Here is a 25728-nt window from a genome sequence, read left to right as displayed (position 1 = left end):
GAGCAACCCTTGGCCACCAGACTTCACGAGGCTCTCCTACCAGGCCCCCTCCTCTGATCTGTGCCCAGAGCCTGGGTAAGAACACTTGAGGCAGGAGGCTGCTCACAGAGGCCTCAGCTTTGGTCACCTGCTCTGGGTGCCTGCAGGGCCTCTACACTGCCCCAGCCCAGGGAGCTCAGACCTGGCCCAGCTCAGCCAGCCAGCCCACTTCCTCTTGCTTAATCTGATTTGCTTATCACCCTTGCTAATTCAACTGGGGGAGCAGGGAGCTCTGCCCAGGACTTCCTTCCCTCTCAGGTCCTGGTTTGCTGTCCCAGGTTCTGCCATGAGCCTTAGTGCCGGCCCCTGACGACTGTGGGATCCTCACTCAGGCCCTAAAACCGTCTCTGCTGGCCAGTCTGGGCCAGGGCAGGAGGATGGGGGCTAGTGGGACTGGAGCTAAGGGGACTCCCAGCACTAAAATTACCTCTAGGAGAGCAATTCTAAGACTTGGGATGGAGCCTGGAGCAAGCAAGGTCTGGCTGAGCCTGTGGAAGCAGCTTGAGAATCCTCCAGCTTCTTTGCCCTTTGCCCTCATCCTCCCACCCCTCCCTCCAAATCCTGCTGCCCGCCTTTTCTCTTCCCCCATCCCTCTAGCCAAGGGCCCCTCTGGTGTCCCTGTAGTTTTGGTTCCCTCCTGGGCTCAGGTTCCCTGTTTGTCTGTTTGAATAGATTTTGCAAGGGAAATCGCTGCCCCTTCTCAAAGCCCCTGCACCTGTCACCTGTAGCCACCTCTGGCCCTGCATCCCCATCCCCCCCTCTGATCTGCCCTGCAGCCATCAGCCTTCTCTTCACTTTGGGCCTGGAAAGACAATCCCTTCCCTCTCCCTTGGGGCGTGGGGGGAGGGGGAGCTGGGGAGAGACAGGTTTGGGGGTGACACAGGAAAACAGGGAGTTCAGGATATTTTACTCTAATCCTTCCATTCTCTGGCTCTGAAGATTGAGGCTATGGATCCACAGAATAAATCCTCACCCATCTTTACCCACTGATGGCACTGCCTGGAGCAAGTTCTTGAGAACCCCACTGTAGCTTCCACGGGGCCTGTATTTTCCTGCCCACATCCTGAAGAGCAGCCCTTAGAATGCAGGGGATTCACACAGTGAGGGAAGCTGGGAAAACCTTCATCAAAGGGCTTTTTTTTTTCTTTTAAAAACACTGAGTTTTTTTTTAAATTGTATTGACAAAGAAGAAAAATACTGTATAAATAATGGTAGAATGGATATGGAGAAAGCAGGAGGTCACACGAATACCCAGTTTGGGAAATGTGCTCCTGGCCTGAGCTGAGCAGAGGGCCCCAGGCAATCTGCCAATCTCTCCCCCTCCCCCCTCCTTCCAGGGCAGAAGGTGGAAGGGTGACGATGCCCCCTACTGGGCACACTGAAAAGCTCATGCCTCCTGGGGAAAGGCTGGGGATCAAGGGAAGACAGATCCCGAGTGAAGTGAAGTCACCAGAGGGTCTGTGTCAGCTGTGAGACACCTACACTGGAGAGTTTGGCATGTGTGAGCTCTGGGCCATACACGTCACTGGGGATGAACAGTCAGCACATTGCTGCCTCCCAGGGAGATGGTGGTGGCCCAGAGCCTCGGAGGCAGGACCCGAGTTCATTGGCTCACTTGGCAGCTTGTGTGAGGACCGAGAAGTTTAGTGGTGGAAGGTGAACTCAGATCTTCGGGTGACCCAGTTACCAGCCAACAAGGGAGTCAGATTAGGTGGGTTTCTTAGCTGATGCCATGGCTTCCCTGATGAAGCAGTTGGGGTTCAGGAGCCCTGAGGCATGTTGTGCATCTTGGGCCAATGGCTAGCTTAGTTTTGGAATGAGGAGGGCTGCTGTTACATCCTCTGGGGTCTGTTTCTCAGCCTGACACATGAGCCAAATTCATTATTCTATGAACCCAGTCACTCACAAGCTGGTTTACCTTGTGATATTTAACCTTCCTAACCTTCCTGTGCATCAACATCCTGACCTGTAAAATGGAAATAACTATGTTTCAAGGGATATTGTAAGAACTAAATACTGTAATGAACATAAAGTACTTAACACAATGCCTACACATGAGCTTAGTAGTGGTAGTAGTAGCAGCAGCCACTGGCGGGAGCAATGCAATTTCTTATTACGTCCTCCTCAGTCCTATTCTTTCCATAACAAATATCTTCACTGACTTGCTCTTTGTGTCCCCCCCCCCCCCAGCAGTTTGTGTGGGTCAGGGGCTGGACCCACCTTCCCAGGGCAGGCCGAGTTAGGGGTGCTTCTGGTTGTAGACTTGAAGCAGGCTGTCCCCCAGATGACCAGAACGCAGGAAGTTGAGTGCCAGCCTCCCACCACCACAGCCCCCACAGCTGATGAGGCAGAGTAAAGAGCAGGAGCTGTCCATCAGTCTGTCTGTATGTCCAGCTGTGGCTCCAGATCCAGCCATCCTCTACACACTGAAAGTTGAATGCGAATGGAGGAACAAGGCTGGATAGCAGGTGCCGAGGTTCTAATTCCTCATGTAGGGGAGGAGAGACAATCGAGAGTTTTCCGTAGAAGCCCAGGAGGGAGATGTTGCCTGTCCTCCCAAACTAAGCCCTTCTAGAATCATAGAGGGAAACATCTGGGACTTAGAGGTGGAAAAGATCCGGTCCCATGTGTGTTTCCTTTGAAGTGCCATTTTGGACCAAACTTACTTGGAGATGTAGCTGAGTGAATACTGGATTGTTCTCAAGAAACCCAAATTTTAATCTCCAACAGAGGAAAGGTTTTTGCTGTGTGATCTAGGCAAGTTACCTGAGCTCTCTAATCTGTTAGCTTTTGATGGTTCCTAAGATTCCTTCCAGCTCTAAAAATCTTTTTCCAATCAGAAGGGTCAACCTTGTAACGTTTATCTCCCACCTTTCCTCTGGGAGATGACAAAAACCTAGAGATAGGAGCTGTAGATGGCAGGAAAGGATTGGCCCCCTCCTGCAGCAGGGTATTCTTAGACACAGTCCGCATCTTCCCTGCCTCTGCTTATCCGTCTGTGAAATGAACCCATTGTCCTAAGTGTGATGAAAGTGAGACGATGTCCTTCTCCAGGCGGGCCTGGTGCCTTGCACATAAGGAAGGCCCTCAGGAAGACTGCTTGCTTCTGTTCTTATTCCTGTCCTCGTCCTTCTTTTTATCAGGACCTGGGCAAAGCCACAGGGAACAAGGCCCCCAACGTTGTGGATAACAGGCCGTCAGTGAGAACAGGGGATGTGTTGGGAGACACACTCAGGATCACAAAACTCCCTAACCTGCTGGAGTCACAGCCTGAACCTCAAAGGTGAAATGAACATGGCTTAACTGCGAGATCTGGGCTTGGCTCCAAGGCACCAACTGTGCAAGGACAGGGTGGGGAAGTGGTGGCTTAGCAGAAGCAAGTGTGAATAAAACTGAGGGTTTTTGCTGACAGCCAGCTCCATATGAGTCAAACGAAAAGGCTGCCAGAAAAGCGGATAGACTCTGAGGCTGCTGAGTTGAAGTCGAACACACTGAGCCCAGTGACTCTCCATCTTGATATCAACCAGAATCACCTGGGAAGCTCTGGTAACACTGTGTCCTTGCTGTGCCCAGACCCTCTGAATCAGGACCTGGGATGGGTGAGGGGGAAGAGGGAGAGGAAGGTGAGGAATTTGTATTTCCAATGTTTCACCCTTGGTTCCAATGTGCAGCCAGAGCTCTAGAACCAGGGAAGATGCAGTCACATTCTCATTCCTGTCCTGTCAGACCACGTCTCATGTACTCAGGGACTTCTGTTTGGTTGCTTTATCACAGGGGAACGAACAGCAGGAGGGCATTTGGTGGAGGACAGCCAGGATGTAGGATGCACACAACACTCTGTGAGGACTGGTGGAGGGAACCATGGCTCAGAAGACTCAGGTGGCCAGGAGGTCTACCTTCAGATGGATGAGACTTGTTCTCCTGGGTCCCCAAGGTTAGAATCTTAGGTGACGTAGGTGACTCTCTTAGCTCAGGTTTCTCATGAAGCATTATGAGGAAAAGGTTTTCTTGCAGAAAGTTTATTGGGAGGCACTCTCAGAAACAACATGGCATCGAGGAAGTGAAGGAGTCAGAATTGAGCAGAGGAATACATTGATCAGTGATGCAGTCACAGCAAAGGCCGCCTCCACAGGGGGCTCTGGAGTGCAGATTATCCCAAGGAAGAGCTCATGCAGTAGGGGCAATGGTTCCTCCTACTTACCGTCCTGTAAGATTCCCGGAGAAAACAGTCACTAGAATTCTGGAGGAGCTATTTCCACACAAAGCCAACTTCCTGTACGAAGCATGGAGGGCTAAGCCATGTCCAGGGGGCACTGCTGCAGTTGCTGTGGACACCACCCAGGTCCTGCACCTGCGACCAAGAAACTTAACCCCAAATTGCCAGGAGTGCTGGCGGCTGGGGCCTCACAGCTCAATCTCTCCCTGAGCACTTCCAAAGGGAGCTACCTGGCCCGGCTTCCTGAGCAGGGACCATCTGCCTGGCCAATGTGGGGACACAAAGGTACAGCCCTCGTGCCTCAGGTGGGGCCAGGTCTGAAGCGTCATCCCAACTCCAGAGCCCCCTGTGGAGGCGTCCTTTGCTGTGACTGCATCACTGATCGATGTATTCCTCTGCTCAACCCTGACTCCCCACTACTGCAGCCTGTCTTGGTGTCACTGATATTCAGCATTCTCCCCGCCCCATTATCCAGTCTAGATTCTCTTCAATTTGCACCTCTGCTGGTCTAGGTGGCTTACCTGGTGGCATTCCTGAGGGGTCTGAGTGCCTACTCACCAGGCCCTTCTCAAACCAGGCTTCTGAATTTGTCTACTTACTATAGACATTGGGCAAGGGATTACCAAGAGACACCCAGGTGCATCACCTGTGTGCCAAACATATTCTTTCCTAACCCTACTGTGTAGCAGCAGCCCTATCTTTTCTAAAGGACCAGGGTCACATATCCCTGCCAGGAAGTGACTCCTTTCTTTGTCTGCTGGTCTCTTGGCACAAGGAGTCTGGAGGATGAAAAGCAGCCACACTGAACATTTATGGGACCCTTGTTCTGTCCCCTGCTGGAAGTGTTCCGCCTCTGAGACCCAGATTCTGTAAACCACAGAGACTGGAACTATAGGAATAGGAACCACAAAACCCACCCCTTCCCCAAGGGTCACTGGGAGTGATGGTGAGGTTATTCTTCCTACTACCCCTTGTTCCCTAGACCTCTGTATTTTAGCTGTTGAGCCGTAGCCCAGATTATAGTTATTGGATAGAGTGCATACTTCATGCCAGAGCACATTGTACTAAAGTGGTGCTTCAGCTGCACCTTTGAAAGGCAGTTATTTTACTCTATCAACTCTATTCACCAGTAGGCAGCAAAGTTTGTGATGTGCCCAGACGATTATATGACCACTCTTTTGCTAGAAAGTGGGACTCTTGATCTGATGCAACATTATGTGAGATCTTAGGTCAGTCAGTGAGTCAAACACTCTTTAAGCCCTTGGAGAGTGGTGCTGGTTGAGACCTTTAGCAAGAATGTATGCCCATTCAAGTCAAGATGGGTCACCAACCCTTCCAGAGTACCTACCTGATAGGTTGTTGTGAGACAAGGAACGTAAGTGCTGAGTATGGTGCCTAGCACATTAGGGCGTGGATGTTGCTGCTGTTATCATTGGTCAGAACTTTCCAAGGCTGCCTTAGGGAGCAAACAGGGTACACGATCATGGAGGGTCTTGTAGTTGACGCTCCATAGGGATGTCGTTCTAGGGGCCATTGGAGTATTTACAAAAGATGACCTTCTGGGCCCTTTCTGTCCCCACCCTGCCTTGATGCTCTGATTTCTCTCACTCTCCTCCCTTAGTGGGGGAGAGGCACTTAGGGAAGCATATGCACCTTCAGGCCACTAGGGGGCCATTTAGTTGCCTGCAGCAGGAATACACTAATGGTTTCTTAATGGCTCAAGCACCAGGGAGATCAGGCTCAATTATATCTGAAAGCAATTTGAGTTCTGGGGTAAAAGACACTATGTAAATCCAGATAATAAATAGGGCTTACTGATAGGTTAAAGAATCTGGCACTGTTTAGTTTAGAGAAAAATAGGCTGAGAGGAATTGAATAAGTGCTTCTCAAGTATGCTTATTCTTTAGTATAGAAAAGAATGGCATGCTGTTTTCTGCTCCACTGAGAACCAAGCAAGAAAAAAGAAGTTTTAATTTGCAACAGGAGAAATACCGGGTGAATTCAAGGAGGAGGCTTTGGGTTGGCCTTACCTGGAATCTTTCCAAATAATTTACCTTGTATAGTTGGTATGATCAGTCCTGTCAGGAAAGCCAGAGAGCAGGGGAGAGGAGAGGACAACATCCGGAGGCAATTCAGGGCTTTTAACTTAGCAGCTCCCTGTGGCTGACCTGGGAGCAGGATGGGAAGGAGTGATTGTCTTTTCCCCATCAGCCCAACAGAAGACAATACACACTCCAAACTTCCAATGTTCTTGAAACTTCTCAGAAAGTGAAAAGGCAGGCTATTCTGGAAATAGCATCCAGTTGGCCACTGTTAGTGGCAGGCTCACAGCTGGGCCTCAGGAATGAGAGTGAGGGGTCAGGTTATAGGCCTTTGGCTCCCTCGGCCATCAGCACACTCAGTTCCGGTAGCCACCTGACTTCTGTGTGTAATTGGTCAGAACTGTCCAAGGGCTAAGAAGCTGCCTCGGGAGCAGGCAAGGTCCACCATCACAGAGAATCTCTACGGGACGCTGAAGAGTGCTCCATAGGACGTTGTGCAGGAGGTTCTAGGGTCCATGGGGATATTTACAAAAGATGGTCTTTTGGGCCCTTTCAGTCCCCACCCTGCCTTGACTTTCTGATTTCTCTCACTAGGCCTATCCTAGTGCGGGCAGGACAGCAGTGTTGCGAAGGGGATTCCTCATCATGGGGCATCGTGTCTGGATACCATAGATCTCCTGTGGAGGATGAGGAAAATGGGAAAGGCGAGAGGGTCCTGCCCCACAGAGTCAGAAGCGAAAAGTCAGGCTCGCATCTACAGGGGCAGAAGTTGGGAGGAAGCTGTTCACTCACAGAACCACAGTCCTGTCCCCACACAGGCACAGTCTCCCACACCCAGGTGGTCCATACATCCGGTTCTGGGAACATAGGAAGTAGAATTCAAGCAGGAGGGACCTAGAAATTCTGGGAAGTCTTGTAGAGAGAGAATAGGAAGAAGAGAAGGCAAGAGAGGGGAGGGCAGAAGGAGGGGGAAGGCGCAGGGAAAAGCGTCTGCTGAAGAGTCCGAGCTGGGAGAGGGATCGTCAGAATAGACCAGAGGACAAACCTCACACGGGAATGGGGTGGGGGTGGGGGCGAGGGAACAAACGCCCAGGCTCTGCGGCCTGGAGAGGATGAGAGGTGGGAAAAGCTCTCGGAGCCGCTCCACGGGTTCAGTGCAGCCTCTTGACCTAGGGTCGGAAGCCCCCGAAAGCGGGATGACACCTGTTGCAAACTTTGGCACTAAGATGGAAGGCGAGCCTGGAAAACGAGCTTAGCACGTGGTACTGGCCCGGAAGCTCTGGGCACCCTGACTGGGGCCCTAAGAGGACAAGGAATCGGGTGGATTTCAGCGAAGCCCCGAAGCCCTGGCGGGACGGGAAAGGGGGTGGGGCCGGCGGGGAAGGGGAGCGACCTGCCGGGAGCTCAGCGCGCGGGGCGTGGGCTAGAGTCGCTGGGTGTAAAGGGGTCTGGAAGGCCACGTGGAGCGGGGCGCGAGCCGAGAGCACGCGCGTGCTGTCACCCCCCACTCCGGGGTACACTGAGGCCTGGGGCCCAAGCTGGTGCTGCTGTTCCTCCGCGGGACCGTCAGCAGAGAGGAGTCGCCAGAGTTGACAGCTCCGCGCTCCGCCCGCCCCTCCCCGCCCCTTTCCTGTCCGCTCTCCTCCCCACAGGACGCGGGTCTCCCTTTAAAGCAGCACCGGAGCCCCCCGTCACGGGCGGCGGGCGCGGGGCTGCGGCGACACTGCCCCTTTAAGACCAGCCTCCTTTAACCCTCTCGCACCCGGGCGCCCGGCGGGCTAGCGGCGCCGACAGAAGCCCGCCTCCCGCGGCGCTTCCGGACCCCGGCGTCGCCCCTTTAAGAGCAGCCCCCCGCGGCGCTCCCGCCCCGATCCCGGCGCGTTAGGCGGGGGAGCCGGGCTGGAGCAGCGCGGTCGGCGCGGCCACTGGAGACCGAGCGGCCGGCGGCCAGGCAGACGGTGGCGGCGGCGGATGGGGACGCGGAGCCGGGCGGCTGCGGCGGCTGTGGCTGTGGCGGCGGCGGGGAAGCAGCTGACGGGCCGGCGGCGGCGGCGGCGCTGGCGGCGGTGACTGGCCCAGGCCCCGGCGGCGGCAGCGACGCGGTGGCAGGCTGCGGGCGGGCGGTGTGAGGAGCGCGGAGCGGCCGGGAACCGGGGCGCCCCCGCCCCCTGTCCTCCAGGCCGCCAGGCCCCCGCCCGCCGGGGCCGTGGAGCGCCGCGCCAGAGGCCGGGGCCCCCCCATGAAGGAGCGCGACGCGGCCCCGTCCGAGCGGGGCAAGCCGGCCACCTACACCGGGGACAAGAAGGCGAAGATGGCGGCCAAGACCAACAAGAAGTGGGTCCGGCTCGCCACCGTGTTCGCCTACGTGCTCTCCGTGTCGCTGGCAGCCATCGTGCTGGCCGTCTACTACAGCCTCATCTGGCAGCCGGTGGGCGCCGGGACCTCGGGGGGAGCCGCCGGCCAGCCCCCCGGCGGCTCTAACGCCACCGGCCAGTCCGGGACCTCGGGGGCGGCCGCGGGGCCCAACGCCACGGGGTCGTCCCGCCGCGAGGCGCCGCGCGACGCGCCCCCGCTGCAGGCGGCCCGGCCCCCGCCTCCCGAGCCCCCGGCCGACAGCCCCCTGGCCGGGCCGCTGGAGCGGGCGCGAGGGCCGGAGGAGGACGAGGAGGAAGCGGCGGCGCCCGGGAGCCGATGAAGTCCTCGCACCTGGGCGGCGGGGAGCCGTCCTCCCCGAGCCTGGACGCTGGACTTTGCAGCAGGACGGAGAGCCCGCGGGAGGGACCCTCACGGAGCGAACGCCCCCTTCCCCGACGATCGCCGATTGGTGGGGCGAGTGACCTGCAGCCCGATCTTCAGCGGAGGGACCACGATTGGTCTGGGACTCGGGGGTTTGGTCTTCCCAGGACTGTGCGGCGGCGCCGGGTCTATGAGCCATAACGGGGCGGGTGGGGGGGGGGCGGATTCCTGCACCGAACCCTTCTGTGCCGCTTGCAGTGGTGTATCCTTCGTGCAGGGGTGACTCGGGCTTTCCCCCAAGACTCAGGGGAAAGAGGGAGCTGTACGGGCTCTTAAATAAGCTGAAGCTGTCGGAAGGAGGGAGGGCACCAAAAAAGCAGGGGAGCTCAGGTACGTCAACCTAGTTGCAGTGGCCACAAATGCATTTAATTTATAGATCCCTGTATATAGTTGTTGACATATGCACCAGAAGTTGTAATTACATAGTATTCTATATATTCTCCCACACCCTGGGTAGCTGATGGGGTCAGGCAAGGGCTATTTGCTGGGCCCCAGAGTGCAGCCAGCCACAGGGCACAAACTGTTTTTTCCATCATCCACTCTTTCCCTCTTACTTCAGAAATAGGTTTATGACACAAAAGAGTATAATCATTCTTCGACTTGTTGAAAGGACAGTGGAAACCCTTAGGAGAAGTAGAAGCAGTTTAGGGAGGGTGGGGAGTGTGCTGATCTCCTCCTCTTCCCACCCTAGTGCCCCCACCCAGGAGGTTTCCTGTGGCACCCTAAGTATCTGGATATGGGCCAGGAAAGAAGGAAGGGAAAGTGCGATGCCTGCGTGCTTCAGTCTTTGGCCTTCTCACAGTTTTTTAGGAAGAGCAAGCTTTTGTAAGTAGAGTGACTCACAAGTGTTTGTTTTATCCCCCCTCCTTAAAATCTTGTCTTGGTCCAGTAATCATGCCAGCCTTCCCTCTTTCATGAGCTCGTAGTGACAATTTAGCCCAGCGATTAGGATGAAATTTGTTGTGAAATCAGAGCTTTGAACACATCCTCTGGTTTAAAAGATGGGCTTAAAGCTCAGGATTGTGCTTTGATAGCCAGTTAATAGACGAGTGGTGGCAAGCTTAAATTGGCTTGTCTTTACCTCTCCTGGTAAACTCCTGTGCATTTACTGAGATGAGAAACATCAAGGGGATGACACTTGGCAGAGCTCTGGGGCAGCAAGAATTATACATCCTCAATTAGGATTCCATCTCCTTCTGCCACTTGCTTTTAGGCAATTGAATGTGGGTATGACAAGATACCAAACCTCTTAATGTTTCCTTTTTGGGAAATGAGGCACCTTTTTTAAAAAAGGACAAATTTAGCCACCTGAGCCCTGAAACAGTTTGTCTCTCCAGTTTTCTGACCTACACTCTAGTTAGCTCTGATCCAAGGACGCACAGCCTTGCTTTAAGCCATGTCCTGTTGTGGGCAAGAAAACTACAGCTGAGCTGTCATAGCCTGGGGGCAGGCTGGTAGCACCCCCAAGGTGTCTTGCTGGAGGAGATTTCTGAGCAGCTGACTTGACTTTGGTCATTAGAAAGTCTCTGAGGCCTTTTAAATTTTTGGTGGGGACCTATGGGGGAGAAACATAAAATGCCACTTTATAACTTCAATAATAGCCTGTACTTTATATTTATTGTGTGAATTTTTAGTCCTATATTTTAATAATTTATAAATTGATCTCTTATTCCAAGAATTCTTTGACCTTGCAGGAGAACATCTGGGAGTCCAACCCCCCTGTCCCCATCCTGATCCCTGCATTCTGGACTGTTGGATCCACTCGGATGGATCAGGGTCTAGAGAGACCACTCAAAAGGCCCCACTGCTGGCCTCTGACTCTAAAGCCTTCACTGGAACTGGGACATTGGTTCCAGCCCTCGCTGTGAACATGACCAGAGACATTATTTATAATTCAGCCATTTAAGATATACCTGTACTCAAAAAAGTCTTGTATATTTTTTAAAAGTTTTATTTTTCAGGTGAACAAAAATACATTCTAAGAACTCTACGTAAGCCTGTGTAAGTTGTTTCTGTTTTCGAATTTCTTGGGGAAGGAGTAGAAGTTGGAAGAGGAAATGGTCTGAGATGTGGTGGATGGGTGATGGTAAATAGCTGTCGGAGGAAAAAACAATTGCCCTAATGTTCTCTGCCCGATGGCTTGACTGAATTGATTAGTCAAGGGTGGCAAGATCCATCTTAGTTGGGAAGCAATGATGGGGTTGGCAGAACAGTGATATCTAGCTTTAAAAGGTTAGGAAAAAAAAGTTCTGCTTTTACAGGACTCTGAACAGATGCCTAGCTGAAGAAGCTAAGGGATCAGCCACCATGCATATTAAGAATTATTGCAAATATTGAGCTGGCTGAGAGCTGAGGTGAGGATAAGCCGCATGATAACATCACTCCTCTCAGCTTTAAACAAACCATTGGCCCCTCGATAGTTCAGGAAATGCTAACACCGGGAAAGACACTGAGGAGGCTGCAGTGGTTGGTCAGCTTTGTCTAAATGGAGGAGGCGAGGGAGCCAAATGCTGAGAGAACTTTAGATTGCTTCAAAGGTGAGGCTTTTTCTCCCCCTAAAGCAAACAATAAAAGACATGTGGGTGAAAAGCACAAAACTAAGGGATTAGTTATGCCACAAAATACATGGCAAGCAATTGAGCTCGGCTCATTATTAGACGGCACTGCCCAGTACACAACCAAAAGCCAGTGTTGGCGGGGCTCCCTGGGGCCTGCACTTCTACAGAGCTGTTGGGGGGTGGCTGCTGCTCTTTTACATCACCTTGTAGTCTGCAGGGGAGCGGGGGGGTGGGGGGGGGAAGTCCGCCCTTCTTTTATTTCCCCCTTCAGCCTACACAATGGCTTTCTGTGAGAGGGCTTGGTAAGGCAGAGCCGAAGGGGCGGCAAAGAGTTTTGTGGTTCTACTCAGGCTCCCTTTCCGTGGATGGTGACATACGGCTTTGCAGCTGCACGGGCTTCACACGGTGGACCACGCAGCAGTGTGTGTGGCAGGGGCCTGCTGGCTGATGAGAACTGGGCCCAGTTGGTGGGGGGCAGTGGTCTCAATAGTTTTATTTTCAAGGGTGAGACATTATCTGCAAAATTGTCCAACAGCTTTTGAGTCAGAAAGTAGAGATTTGTGCAAAGGCAATTCCTTTCCTTCAACTGCTTTGTACCTGCACCACGAGGATAATTTCTCGATGTTTGCTTAGAAGTTACTGCCGTGCGCTTATTCCCTGACAGCCTGAGTTGGAAGGAAGAGATAGATAATCCTCTTTTGAGAGAGGTTTTGGAGGGTGAGGGGCCAGGAGTTTGCTAAGCCAGTTACACTGAGTTTGTGTGAGTATCATTTCTCTCCCCCAGGGATGCTGAGGTACGAAAAGTGTTTCTTTGAAGTTTTAAGCAGAAGAAATATTTTTCTTCCTAAGCTCTAGATTTCTGCACAGTATGAGACCATTTTCTGTCTACCTTGTTTTTCAGTTTTCACTAGGGAATTCTAAGATACTGTGTTCTTCAGTTGAGTATTTATATCCTGTTTTGAAATGCTGAGTGGAGAGCATCTACTTGTTTCTACATGTTTCTTCAAGGAGAACTGAAAGGTCAACTCCTAAGCTTTAGGGCTACCACAGCTATTTAAAAGGGGGTAATAATTGTCCTCCCCTTCCTGTTTGCAGAGAATAGAGGTATTTCTGGAATTGCAATTGCATTAACAAAAGGGTTACAGCTGGAGGTGCTTTTTGTGTGCGTGTGTGTTTTGTGTTTTGTGTTTTGGTCTCTCTGGGCTGAGAGAGGGACTTTGCTCGTTTCTCAGGACCAGCACTAAGCTCAGTGCCTGGCACAGTCGTAGGTGCTCTGAGTTTGTTGCTCACCTGGTTAATCACTGTGTTGGATAGCCTTGTTCCTGTGTCATTGTGGTGTCAAGGTCATAATTTACTTGTGGACCCACATCCACAGCCCATAATCTGCTTCAAGGGAGTGGACTGATGGCTGAAGAGAACCCCTGCAAATCACTGCTGCGCTGGCCATGCTAGCCGCTGTTTTCTTCACTTGCAAGTTGAGGGACTTGGGCTGGGCCTGCCTGTTCTTTCCAGGCTCCAGAAGCCCACAGCTGTATTCCATGAGGTGCTTAATGGAGGCAACACAGAATGTGTGACCCATTCATTGTCTCCTGCGTTCTGACCCTTTATGCCTGATGTTAAGCTATAAAAATACCTACTCCATTAACAGTTTTACTTGCTGACATAGCCTGTGGTTTCTGCTGCCAGAAAACCTATGTTCCGCTCTTTGTTCCCTCCAGTATCTTATTTTAAGAATACAAAAACAAAACCTTTTTTTTTTTTTTTTTTTTTAACCACACAGGCTCTACCAGGCTCTCCATCCTAAGTACAGAAACAGCTATGCTCCCATGATGCTCAGGAGCCACCTGGTCAGTAAGGAGCACAGTTCCCTTGAGCTGCTCTAAACATTCGGTAAGCTACTACTACGGGGCCAGAAAGTTACCACACAGTTCTCACCCTCAAGGACTTTACAGTCATGCCAACAAGAATCTACCCTTGTTATTGCCCTGTTTTCTTAACTTTAGTAATCTGTTTTTGCTAATAGCTTATCAGGTAAACTGCAGTAAGATTCTAACTATTTTCCATAAACCACTACCGTTAATTCAAGAACTATTTATTTAGTGATTTAGTGCCTACAGTGTGACACGTGAGCCTCAAACGTCCCAAAACCAACTTGTCCAAAAAAGCAATTATGTTGATTACCAAGGATTTATTTTTAAATATACCCCTCTCTGCTACCTCCGTAGTATCCCGAGTCATGAGTTGAGTCTCCCCGCACTGTGTTCTGGAGGCCACTCATCCCCGCAGCTCCCTGCTGGTCAGTCTGGGCAGTGTGTGTCACAGCAGCCAGTCTCTGATCCATTGACAGCTCACAGTATCGTGAGGACCTGGGTGGGAGGCAGCATGCTCTTAGGAGGGAATCCTGAATGGGCAACTTGAGGACTCGATGGCATTGGTTATGGCCCTTGAGAGCAAATGGAGGCAATAGATGCGACAGGGCTTGGAGATCTTGGGAATAAAAGTACAGTGTTCACACATGAGGTAATATGTTTTCAAGGGAATGTCTGTCCCTTTGGGGAAAACCGATGCATGGAAAGAAATGTGATGAGCCAAAACTGGTTTGGCTCAGTGGATAGAGCGTCAGCCTGCGAACTGAAAGGTCCCAGGTTCGATTCCGGTCAGGGGCACGTAACTTGGTTGCGGGCACATCCCCAGTAGGAGGTGTGCAGGAGGCAGCTGATTGATGTTTCCCTCTCATCGATGTTTCTAACTCTCTATCCCTCTTCCTTCCTCTCTGTAAAAAAGCAATAAAATATATTTAAAAAAAAAAAATAAGAAATGTGATGGGACAGGTAGCAAACACCACACCCGTGCCCAGACCATCAGCTTGAGCATCCCTGGGAACTTTAGAAATGCCATGTCTTGGGCCCCATCTCAGACCAACGGAATGAGAAATCCAGGAATGGAGCCCAGCATGGTGCTTTAAACAGCCTTCCAGGTGATTCTGATGCATACTAAAATTGAGAGCCACTGGTCCAGCCTTTCCCTCTGAACCTGCAACAGGTGAGGGTATTTCTGTTATTTATTTTGATTTCAGAGAGAGAGGAAGGGAGAAAGAGAGAGAGAGAGAGAGAGAGAGAGAGAGAGAAACATCAATGTGAGAAAAACATCAACCAGCTGCCTCCTGCACATGCCCTGACTGGGAATCGAACCCGCCACCTCTTGGTGTACGGGATGATGCCCAACCAACTGAGCCAGGGCTGAGGGTATTTCTGGTTTTCTGATTTTTGGTGTTTTTTTTGTTTTTGTTTTTGTTTTTAAATATTTTATTTTTTTACAGAGAGGAAGGGAGAGGGAGAGAGAGCTGGAAACATCGATGAGAGAGAAACATCAATCAGCTGCCTCCTGCGCACCCCCCACTGGGGATGTGCCCGCAACCAAGGTACATGCCCTTGACCAGAATTGAACAAGGAACCCCCCAGTCCGCAGGCCAACGCTCCATCCACTGAGCCAAATCGGCTAGGGCGGTATTTCTGTTTTGACAGATGATTATCAAGGGGTTTTTGATCCTCTTGGTTGAAGCCAGCTACCCTGCTAGGGGGAAGGGAAACGCTGTGTCTCCAGAGTTTGTGAGAAAAGGGGAAAAGCCCACAGTGTTGAATATTTGTGACAGTTACAGCAGAACTTGCCCCGGAGAGCTTGTTAACAAGGAGGCAGTCCTCTCTCCCCTTTCTACAAAGGTACTGATGTGTTTGCCTCACCTCCTCCCTGAGCCTGCTGCTCCTGGAGCCAGTCCTTAAAAGGAGCAGTGGGTGCCACATTGGTTCCTTCTGGTGCCAGGTCTGCGCAATTTCACTTCCCTGGCGTCAAGTGGATGCTTAATGAGAGGCTGTGACGTGGGCCAGCAGCCTTGTTGAGAAAAAGCAGCCTCAGTCTGGGCCTTATGCTGGCTCCTCTCATCGCCTTTCCCAGCCTCAAGTTCTCCCCCTCAGTGAGGTGGTGGTTACCCAGTGTCAGCCCTTCCTCATAAGCCCTGATAACCCTTGCTCAGCGAGACGCTTGCCGGGGTCTGTGGGTGCTGATAAATGACTCCAGAGGCAGAAGTGAAGGGGTTGGTGTCTTAACTTTCTCCTATGCCCTTGATCCCCTCTGATTAATCCCCAAAATAAGAAAGTATGGGGGATTTTTTGCAGTTTCCTTTATTCTTCTGGGGAGCTAGTACCATCCTTACCTGGGCCAGGGTTGGGATTGGAGTTGACTAGTGGTCAAAACTTCCCAACTTGTGCCTTGTTGGGTAGCTGGGGAGCCCCTGCTTCTAGGGATCCCCATACCCATCCCTTGACCATAAGAAAATATAGTCATGCTGCTCCTTTGGGTGACAAAACTTAACACTAGGAGACATGGAGCAAACTCCACAAGTCGAGTTTGTTTCTGGGGGAAATACTAAAGAAGTAAACACTTGTGGGAGTTCATGAGATTCCTAATGATGTGAACAGAGGAAAAGAGAAACCACTCTGAACTGTGGGAGCCAGTGTGCAAAGGCAGGCAGAAGTGCGTAGCACATCCTTGGCTCCCACTGGTGGGTAGGGACAAAGAACCCTCCCTGTAAGAGAAGGGTCACTTCCTGAGGCCTTGACTCAATTAGACTTCCCGGGGTGAAAGCGGGTCAGCTTTATAAACCACCCCTTGTTCCCCTGAGGGTGTACTGACCCCGGGAAGGTGAGACTAGAAGAGAAAGTAAAAGAAAAGATGGGAAACAAAGTAGACAGGTCACACCAAATAGCTACTTCATTTATTCAACAATATTCACCAAGTGCCTTCCGGTGCCAGGCTACTGTTAATAGGGTGCCTACTGTGTGCCAGGCATATTGTGCATACTCTTATCTTTAATTTTTTGAACAGCCCTTCAAATAGTTATTACTAGCCCCATGTCGCAGATAAGAACACAGGCTTTTAGAAGCTAAATTGACCAAGGTCATCCAGCTGGCAGATGGCAAACAGGATTCAGATTCAGTCTGTCAGATTCCAAAGCCCATGTGTGTCCTATCATCAAAAAAGGTCCCTCCCACCCTGGCCAGTGTGGCTCTGTTGGTTGGGCTTTGTCCCATGCACTGAAAGGTCTCTGGTTCAATTCCTGGTCAGGGCACATGCCCAGGTTGCAGGCTCCATCCCAGTTGGGGAAGTGCAGGGGACAGCTGATCGATATTACATCATTGTTTCTCTCCCTCAACCTTCCTCTCTAAAAATCAATAAAAAATCTGTTTAAAACAAAACAGAACACATACCTCCCTTACAATATGGTCTGCTGTTCCTCTCTGCGAAGTGATATGGGCCCAGCACAGGGATGCCTCCTGCCTCTTCCGCGCTCCCTGTTTTGAGGCCTTCGGTAAAGTTGTCATCTCCCTGCTGGTTTCCTGTTACACTCTGCGCCCTCCCTTCTCAGTTCCTCCAGCTCTGTGCCTGGGCTCCTGAAAGCCATGTCTCATGAAGAACTTCCCACTTTAAGAGCAATCTTGTCTGTTGGTTGGAGAAGAGAAGGGATTCTAAGAGGAAGGCTCCCGACCAGGCCTTAAGGATCCAGGAAGAGAGAAAGCCAGCCTTCCAGGACCCCACGTTTTGTGGAGGGGTATCTACCCACGTTCCCCTCCTGCTCCATATCTGGTTCCTAGAGCAGGAGGGGTGGCCCTCATAGCTGCTGGTTCCCTTTATTCTGAAGAAGGGCTCCCTTCTTTTTGGTTGTTGTGAATCCTCACTCCAGGATATTTTTTCCATTGATTTTTAGAGTGGAAGGGAGGGAGGGAGGGGGAGAGAGAGAGAGAGGGAAATATTCATGTGAGAGAGACACATTGCCTCCCACACAATGGGCCTGGAAAAAACCAAGGTACGTGCCCTTGACCAGGAATCGAACCTGCGAACGTCTGGTGCGTGGGCCGGTGCTCCACCACTGAGCCACACTGGCCAGGGCTCCCCTTTATTAAAGTACAGTGATATTTGCCTTGCCCTACAATCTTCCTCCAGGGAGGATGTCCTGTGCCAGTCTTCTTTCCAGCCCCTAGTGACTCCCTTTCTCCTAACATCCTTTTGGATGTGGCCCTCAGGGAGAGAAGCCCTATCTGTCCGTAGCCTTCTGCCCCTCTTTCTCTCTTGCTTATGTCCTGTTGTGAGGACTGAACCAGAGGTCTGCCCAAATGCTAAATCCCCATCCCACAGTCAACATGCCCTGGCACATACCCTCGAATGAAGGGTACAGCTGGAAGCATTGGAGTTGGGATAAGTTTGTGAACCTTAGAATTCAAATTCTTGGTCACAATTATTTTTGGAGACATCTGCATTCAAGGGCTCTGCCTACCCCAGCTCCATCCTTTGGGAGTCATGGGTTCCAGGGCCAGAGCAAAGCTCCAAAGCCATATTTGTGTGACTGGAAGGCAAGAGGAAAGCTTGAGCTGGGACTCTTTCATTCCTACCTATTCATTTCATAGGGGTCTTCCTCCCATATGCATAGGAATGTTCCCAAGCCTTTTCAAAATCCCTTTGATCAACCCACACCAGCCTCTTCCACCCCCTTTATCTCAGCCCTTTCCCACCCAGCTTTTCCACTCTCCACCACAGGAAGCTGGCAGCCCCACTCACTGGCCTCTCCAGCATCTTCTCAGCTGCCTCAGCTTCCCACCCAGCTCTGAAGCCAGGCAGCTCCCCACACAGGGGCAGCGCTTCCTCATCCCTTACACAGCCAGCAGCAGGCAGTGAGAGTCAGTCTGTCTTTGCCCTTCCCCCATATATGCTGGTCCAAACCCTGACTGCTAAAGTTTGGTCCAGGAATCAGCAGCATAGGCACCCGCTGGAGATGCATCAGACATGAAAGTCCCTGGGCCTGCCCTGGCCTGCTGAATTAGAATCTGCATTACTCTGCACTTAACATGTGAGAAGCACTGCTGTCAACAGTCGGAGCCCCTCCTCGCGCTTCCTGAATAGTTGGGGAGGGTGGAGTGAGAACCCGTGAGGCTGCGACCTCATGGTCAAGGCCTCACTTTGACAATGGAAATCCTGGGGACAGTCTGGATTCTCCCCAGAGAACCTAGGGAAGCTGGTGAGGCCAGGCGCTCTCAGCAGAGAGGAACAGCCATGGCAGGAGCAGAGAGGAGGGGAGCAGAGGGGGCCCACGGGGAGATCCAGGCAAGGGCTCCGGGGCAAAGGGTACACGTGTTGAGAAAGGGAGGGTTCCCCCACCATCCCAGTCCCTGTCCCCTGTCGGGCACCTACATTCAAGAACGGCTCCCGCTGTGCAGCCTGGATCTGCCGGATGACTAGGTTTCCTCCCTCCCCCTTGCTGGCAAAGTCACTGTCGCCCACAGGCTGCATTGCTGGTAGTGTGTGCTCAGGAAATGTTTGTTGAATTGAGAGGAAGCCACAGCTTGTGCGGAGTCTGGATAATTCACCAGACGTGGGCCTCAGAGGAGGGGCAGAAATGGAGACTTCAGTAGGAAAGACAAGCCCTGATGTCGTACTTATGGAGAGTTGCTGTTTCTCATCTCTGAGATCTGTCTGCGTCCTTGCTTTTTCCTGACTATGGTGCAGTGAGGTGGTGGGAGAGGAAGGAGGAGATGGCAGGAAATGACCCCAGGCTGCAGGGCTGCTCCCTGACCCCCCTTCAGGGTGCACTCAGTGTCTGGACTGGTGTGGGGGGTGGTCCCTGATGGTAAGGTCTCCCACTGTACTGTGGGGCGGGGAGGCTGTCCCCTCCTCTCCCACTCTCACTCCATTTCAGAGAGGAAGTCCTCCCAGGGGAGATCTGAGCTCTGCTCTTCTAGCCCCAGCTCAGCCTCCGCCAGCTGTGGCCTCCCTTTCTCTGGGCCTCAGCCTCCTTTTCTAGAAAGGCAGAAGGCTTCTGGCCGCTGGATTGGCCACCCTGTGAGTCTGGGTGCAAGGCAGAGGCGAGGGAAAGGGCCCAGGCCTGGACTGGTCATGCCAGCTGCTGAGGTGCCTGCACTGAGGAGCTGGCAGCTGGCAGCTGGAGAGGGAGGCCACATAAGCCAGGTGCTAAGTGCTTCTCAGCCTTGCTCTCTCGCCGAGGGAGGGAAGTGGGGGGGCAGGGTAGGGCGAGGGGGCGGGGGCGGGCCAAGCTTGTGGCCAAGGCAGCAGTAGACCCAAGACAGGGCTTACCAGCCTCAGAAACCAGGTGTGCGAAACACATGCACAGGGATGTGCACATGAGGTGCAGGAAGGACAGCTCCTGGCCCCACATGTCACTGTGCCAGAGAGTTTGCCAAACTGCTGAGCCAGACGGCCACCAGCCACAGCAACCAGACGCCCATCACAAAGAAGGCTCTTGACTGTGATCTTTCCTTCTCTTCCCAGTCTGGTGCCCCTGCTCCCAGGAGCTTTGCTCAGCATCTCCCTGCAGGGCCAGGGCCCCCTCTTCTACTCCTCACACCTCCTGTGCCCCTCGCTCTTTGGCCAGTTCCTCTGGGGGGCCTACTTCGCGGTGCCAAGCCCTGCTGGGCCCCAGCCTTGCCAGACCTGTCTTTTCTGGGTTCCAGGGGCCCTGCTCCTCTTTGTGGCTCAGAGCAAGTCTGGACTTCCTGCTCAGCCTGGGGGTCATCCCACCACACAGGCTGCTCAGAACCATCCCACGGGGACACAGGACTCTCCTGGGCCCCAGGCCTCAGACACATGCTCTTCCCAGGCCCGGGGCTACCGGTGCCTCCTAGAGAGAGGTCAAGAGGGACCAAGTCAGTGTTCTGTGGAGAGCCAGGGACCGGACTGGCTGCCGAAGCTTCTGATTCCCCTTTTGTCCCCTCCGGGGATGCTGGAGCTGGGCTGGTTGCCGGAGCACTCGGGGGTCTGCCCTGCTCCATCCTGCTCTGTGTCTGTGCCTGTTCCTTCTCATTCAGAGTCTGGCCGGTGCTTTCACTTCCCTGAAACAAGAGATTGGCACTGCTGGCTGGCAAACCAGGGCTCATGTCCCTATCCCGCCCCACCCCCAGTCCAGGTACCCACCTCCTGGCTCTCCACCTCCTCCTTGTCTTCCTTTGTCTCCCACCTGTAGAAACACCGCACATGGTAGGCCCTACTCTTACCCACCCCACTTCACGTCATCAGAACAGTAGTCAGTGGCTTCAGGGTCTCAGGAGCATCAGAGCCAGAATGAGGCTCCAGGATACTTCCCTTCCAACCCGCCTTGCTCCCCGAATTCAGTTTCCTCTGAACACTGCCCTCCTTAGCCCCATCTCAGGTCCCCCGCTGCTATGTATGGCCAAGCCTGAAGCACCCTGAGTTCTGTGGAGACTCCAGGCACGTCCCTGCCTGTGCTGCCTGGGAAAGGCACCTGACTTCCCAGGGGAAGGTAACTGCTGTAATTACCACCAGCCTCCCTGGGCACCAGGCTCTTGCTGCTGCTGCCTTTGCTGATGGCCTCTCCCTGCATCTCATTAACCGGCCACCAGGCCACAGGCAGCAGTCAACCAGGAGGCAGAGGCCGGAGGGCCAGAACTGGCACCCGGACCAGTGTGGGTCCTCAATTCCTGGGGCAGAAGGGAGCCAGGAAATAAGGAAGCTCAGACGCTGCCCTTGATTTTGCCCCCTGCCCCCTGTTACCTGCGGGCCCTGCCAGTCAGCCTCTCCGTCCCTCGGGCTTTGCTGTGTAGGGCCAGTGCCACCAAGGGTCTGCTAGATTGCCCACCCCGAGCAGTACCACCTGCAAGAAATGGCCCACAAATCAAGGTGAGAAGAGGGTCTTAGCAGCTTGGCTCCCTCACCAGCTCATGGGACCCTGCTCCTCCCTCTGTCCTAACTCACCTTTGCCATCAGGGGACCGTGGTGGGGGCTGTAGCTTCCAGTGGCTCTTGGGGCCTAAGAGAGGCCAAAGAAATGGGGGAAGGGAGGGTGACAAAGGATCCAAACACCAGTTTGGAGCAGGAGCATCAGTTCTCCCAGGACCAGGAAGCTGTTGTTCATTCTCTCGGTCTGGCTGTGCGTTCTCTGGCTCCCACATAGAGCCCTGGTCTGGCCGTCAGGAGGGCTGGGTCCCTTGCTCACTTTGCCACTCCAGCCTCCCCATGTGTAAGACAAGGGACCAGGGATCTGCAGAGCTCTGTTCTACGCCAGGCCAGGGGCAGGGGAACTCGGGCTTTTGCCTACGAGGAGCCAACAACTCAGCAGGACCCAGCACAGGCTTCCTCATGAGCTTCTCCCCGGACATCTGGGGTCGGAACCAGGGGCAGGAGCTGTGGTTTGGAGGGGAGCGGGGAGGTCATGGTGACCTCCTCTGATAGCAAGGGGGAGGAAGGAAGATGTTCTTCCATGCTTCCTTGCAGCTCTAAAAATAAGTGGCAAACCAAGAGGCAGAGAACAGAGAGGAAGAGGGGGACAAGGGAAAAAAAAAAAAAAAAGCCAAAGAGGGGCAGGCAGTGAGGTGGGGTGTGGCTCACCCCTGGTGCTGCCTGTCCCGCCGGGGCCCTCATCCCGAGGCTTGCTGGAGCCCTGGAGCCTGTGGAGACAGAGAGGCAGTCAGGCTGCTGGTGCAGGGAGGACAGAGGCTGCAGCAAGACCCACACCTGCTCCACCTCCCCCACCCGAGCCCCAGAACTGAGGGCAGCAGGAAGATGGTGGGCCCAGGAAAGATGGGGGCCCCAGTGCCCACACAGAGCCCTGACTCGAAGGCCCAGGCAGACCCTCCCCACCCTGGGGAGGGTCCTACCAGCTCTCCAAGAAGCACCCACAGTTAGCCTTCCCCAAGCCCCACCGCATGTCAGCCCAACAAGCTTCCCTGCCCCGCCACCCACGTGGGCTTGGCCTTGTCCAGGTCCCATGGGCGGCGCCAGTCACCCTGTGCATCCCTGTGCCGGGCGAGGCGGGCCAGGTCAATCTCCTCCCGCTCCTGCTTCCACTGCGCATAGTCCCAGCCCCCCTCTAGGGGCCCCCACACTGGCCGGCGGGGAGCTGAGCGTCCCAGGCCTGGATTCCGGGGCTCCCGGGCACCCTGCCAGGAAAAGACACTCAGAACTATGGAGTAGGAGCAGAAAGTGCCCTCAGTTTGGAATGGACACCCAGAGTCTACTAACCCCTTCCTCTCTCAAGGTTTCACTGTCCCCATCTAAACATTAGATGTGTTCCATCTCTAATGTGCTGTTGGCGGTAGGCATGGTTTCCACCCACTTGCTAGCTGTGTCTTTGGAGCAGTTACTTAATCTCTGTGTACATTTCCTCATCTGTAAATGGGGTATAATAGCACCTGCCCACAGGGACGCTGCAGGGGTGTGTGGCCAGGCCCAGAGTGAGGGCACCCAACGGCTGTGAGCAAGAGCCAGGACTAGGTGCTGCTGCCACCTAGAGGTCGAACCTCACACGTGGCCAGTCCCTGGCTCCCTCCTGGCCCCACCCATGTGCCACTAGAGGTCCAGGTAGGATAAGGGGCTGGATCACAGGTCTGGCTTACCCTGACTCTCACTGCAAGACCACCCAACATAGGGACTGGTCCGAGAAAGGAAGAAAGGGTGGGAATTCTTGCTGGTGCTGCCTGGCCATGTCCCACAGATGGGGACATATGACTCAGCTTCTTGACCTCCCCCAGATGGGCACCACCACATCCATGTCCCCATCCCCTCTTGAAGATATACCCTCCGTGCAGAATCCAGGCTGGCAGCCATGTGCGCGAAGGAGCTCCGGCCCACGCCCTCTCCAGGTGACCCTTCTGCCCCCTGGTTCCTTGCTCTGGGCTTCTCACTTACGATCCGCTTGGCCTGGGGGAGGTGAGTGTGGGCAGTGAGGCAGAGCCGGGGGAGGAGAGGCTGCACACTGGGCGCCTGGGCTTCCCCCTCCACCCTGCTCACCTCGGCTTTGTTTTCCATGGTCACAGCCAGCTCCACCCGCTCCCCCAAGCAGAAAGTATCAGCGTGGTCCCCCACCTCCTCATCCTCCAGCATCTCATTGGCTGCTCCAGGCCCAAGGGTGTTCCTTGCCCAGTTCCGGCTGACCACCCGCTTCTCCTGCAGAATAAGGAGCTCTGCCCTCAGGCCTTGTGGGCAGTGCTGGGGGCTGGGTCCTTTGGGTGGTTCCCCAGGCTGGGCTCCACCCTGGCCCTCCCTGGAATGCCCACAGAGAAGCTGACTCCACGGGTGTTCACATGCCAGTGGCATTAGGTTATCAAGGCCTGGGGCCACCCTGGGGCCCAAGATGCCACAGTGACCGGTCATCTCTGAGCTGGGAAGTCCAGAGCAGTCGGACAATGGGGCTTTGTCCCTCATCCACTGTTCCTAGCATTCAGTCCCAGTTCCCTGACCCCTGGGGTTTGGGGTTTAGGAGTGCTTTGAGGCCTATGTACAGGGCTGTGGGGCTGGGAAAGGGTATGAGGAGGCTTCTATTTGTTGGCCTTTCAGCTGTGGCCCTTAGGGGATGAGGACAGCAGTGGCTTGGGCTGCATGGGGTTGGGAGCTGGAGAGTAGCCCAGGACTATAAGGGGGAGAAGCAGAGGGGCAGGGGTGGTTGTCCACCTTCTTGCCACCCTGCCCTGCCTGCGGGTGGGGCTTACACCGGGAACCTGGCTGATGGTGACGGTGAGGCTGTCAGGTCGCAGCAGCTCCGGCGTGGTCACAGCCATGCCCCCTTGCTCCGCCTGCCGACGGTCTTCCTGGATCTCCTGTGGGATGACCTGGGGTCAGCATAGGCCCCAGAAGCATAGAGAACAGACGCTGGCAGGCCTACAGAGAGACACCGGCGGGACACCAGGAGGCAGAGGCACCACTTCACAGAGTCCCCAAGACCCTACGGAGCCTCTGAGATGGACCACACCCACCCTTCCTCCATCCCCAGCCTGATCCTTCAGGGAGAGACCTCCACACAGGGCTGCGGGTCAGACAGGGAGTTCCAACCCAGCTGGTCCTCCCAGCCCCTGGCACAGCCACTCACCTGGTACCTGCGTAGCAGGGCCTGGTTCTTCTTTCGAAGAGCAACTATCCTCCGGTCCAGCTCTGCATCCTTCTCTTCCTGCCTGTTCATCGGGGTCTCAGCCCCGTGAGGCCCCTGCAGAGGGCAGGGGGCCCGCGATCCTGACGGCTGGGCCCAACACTCACCAGTGACCCAACCTTCCCACCAACCAGATTCTTACCACCCAAGGAACATACCTGAGGCCCAGAGCTAGGGGCACAAGGGGAGATGGCACAGAGAGGGCCCAAGCCCACAGCCCACGAGGCCTGTCTGCCCATCGCTCTGCATTCTTGTGCTCAGGTCAAGGCCTCATACCCAGGCCCCAGGCTCCCAGACGTGGGCTGCCCCTCCCCCGGCTCTCCAGGGAGCGCCACTGCTGAGCACAGCCTGGAATGGGAGTTATAAATGGCTCTGGCAGCAGAACCTGCCGTGACTGGGAAGCTGCCAGGGGATTCGGGAGGCCGAGGAGCAAGCTGTTTGGCTCCCAGGCCGAGAACCACCGTGAAAAGAGAGGCCCCTGATTCGTCCTGAACTCCCAGTCCCTGGACCCCACTCCCCAGGCCTGTGCCCAGCCTGTGGGAAAGAGCTGCTCCCAGGGGTCCAGCCTCTCGGGGCGTGAGCTGCTGGCAGCGGGCACAGGAAAGAACCAGCTCCAGGGAGGCCCAGCCCCCTCCCTGTGTGGCTGCAAGGTCTCCTTTGTCACCAGTGCCCCTGCCCAGCCCTAGGCACAGCCCTTCTCCTCCCAGGCCCAGCTGTCCCCAGCTGCCACCAGAGTATGGCTTCCTGATGTCTCAACCCTCTCCCAGCCCCAAGAAGCCCTCCATCAAGGGTGAGGTGCCACTCACAGCTGAGTGCATGGCAACAGCAGGCACGGAGAGAATTCCAGAGCAGCCCTGGGGGAGCCGAAGCAGGAGGGACGCTGGAGCCACTGGAGCCAGGCCTCTGCCGGCCTCTCCCTGCCGGCTTCGCTGCTCAGCACACGAGATCATGTTGTGATTACAAAAGACTCCTCTGGGCTCCCGGCCAGGAACGCCTTGGCCACTGCCCCCACCCATCCACTCTCAGAGGGCGAGGGCCAGGCCGCCGGCAGCCAGCTGGTCCTGCCCAGTACCTCTCCCTGCCCTGCCCCAGTGTCCCCAGACAGACCGACAGGATCTCGCCCTGGCAGGTCGAGCCG

At 54.3% G+C, this 25728-nt stretch overlaps 2 protein-coding genes across 4 annotated transcripts; one reads left to right on the top strand and one right to left on the bottom strand.

Annotated features, from left to right (window-relative positions):
- The first annotated feature begins 8099 nt into the window (after nucleotides 1–8099).
- INAFM2 (InaF motif containing 2) lies at nucleotides 8100–11093 on the top strand. The gene has a single exon (XM_080659206.1). It carries the CDS (start codon nucleotides 8537–8539, stop codon nucleotides 8990–8992), a length of 456 nt encoding a protein of 151 aa, XP_080515332.1. The 5' UTR covers nucleotides 8100–8536; the 3' UTR covers nucleotides 8993–11093.
- A 5310-nt stretch (nucleotides 11094–16403) lies between these two features.
- On the bottom strand, nucleotides 16404–25606 carry CCDC9B (coiled-coil domain containing 9B; the record flags this gene model as incomplete). 3 transcript variants are annotated; one of them, XM_080683336.1, is made up of 11 exons in its annotated part: nucleotides 16404–20545; nucleotides 20628–20670; nucleotides 21225–21324; nucleotides 21426–21479; nucleotides 22058–22116; nucleotides 22412–22608; nucleotides 23246–23368; nucleotides 23459–23614; nucleotides 24157–24264; nucleotides 24534–24647; nucleotides 25397–25606. In XM_080683336.1, 11 exons carry the CDS (start codon nucleotides 25604–25606, stop codon nucleotides 20015–20017), a joined length of 1695 nt encoding a protein of 564 aa, XP_080539462.1. In that variant the 3' UTR covers nucleotides 16404–20014. The 3 variants fall into 3 exon arrangements, with proteins under 3 accessions (XP_080539462.1, XP_080539463.1, XP_080539464.1); XM_080683337.1 differs by lacking the exon at nucleotides 25397–25606 and adding an exon at nucleotides 24749–24918 and having other exon boundaries at nucleotides 24534–24673; XM_080683338.1 differs by lacking the exon at nucleotides 20628–20670 and having other exon boundaries at nucleotides 16404–17147; nucleotides 25397–25540.
- Between the last annotated feature and the right edge of the window lie 122 nt (nucleotides 25607–25728).

Source organism: Plecotus auritus, assembly GCF_963455305.1.
Source record: "Plecotus auritus genome assembly, chromosome: 1".
Taxonomy (NCBI): domain Eukaryota; kingdom Metazoa; phylum Chordata; class Mammalia; order Chiroptera; family Vespertilionidae; genus Plecotus; species Plecotus auritus.
Note: the sequence above shows the minus strand (reverse complement) of the source record. Positions and strands in the feature narration are given on the sequence as shown.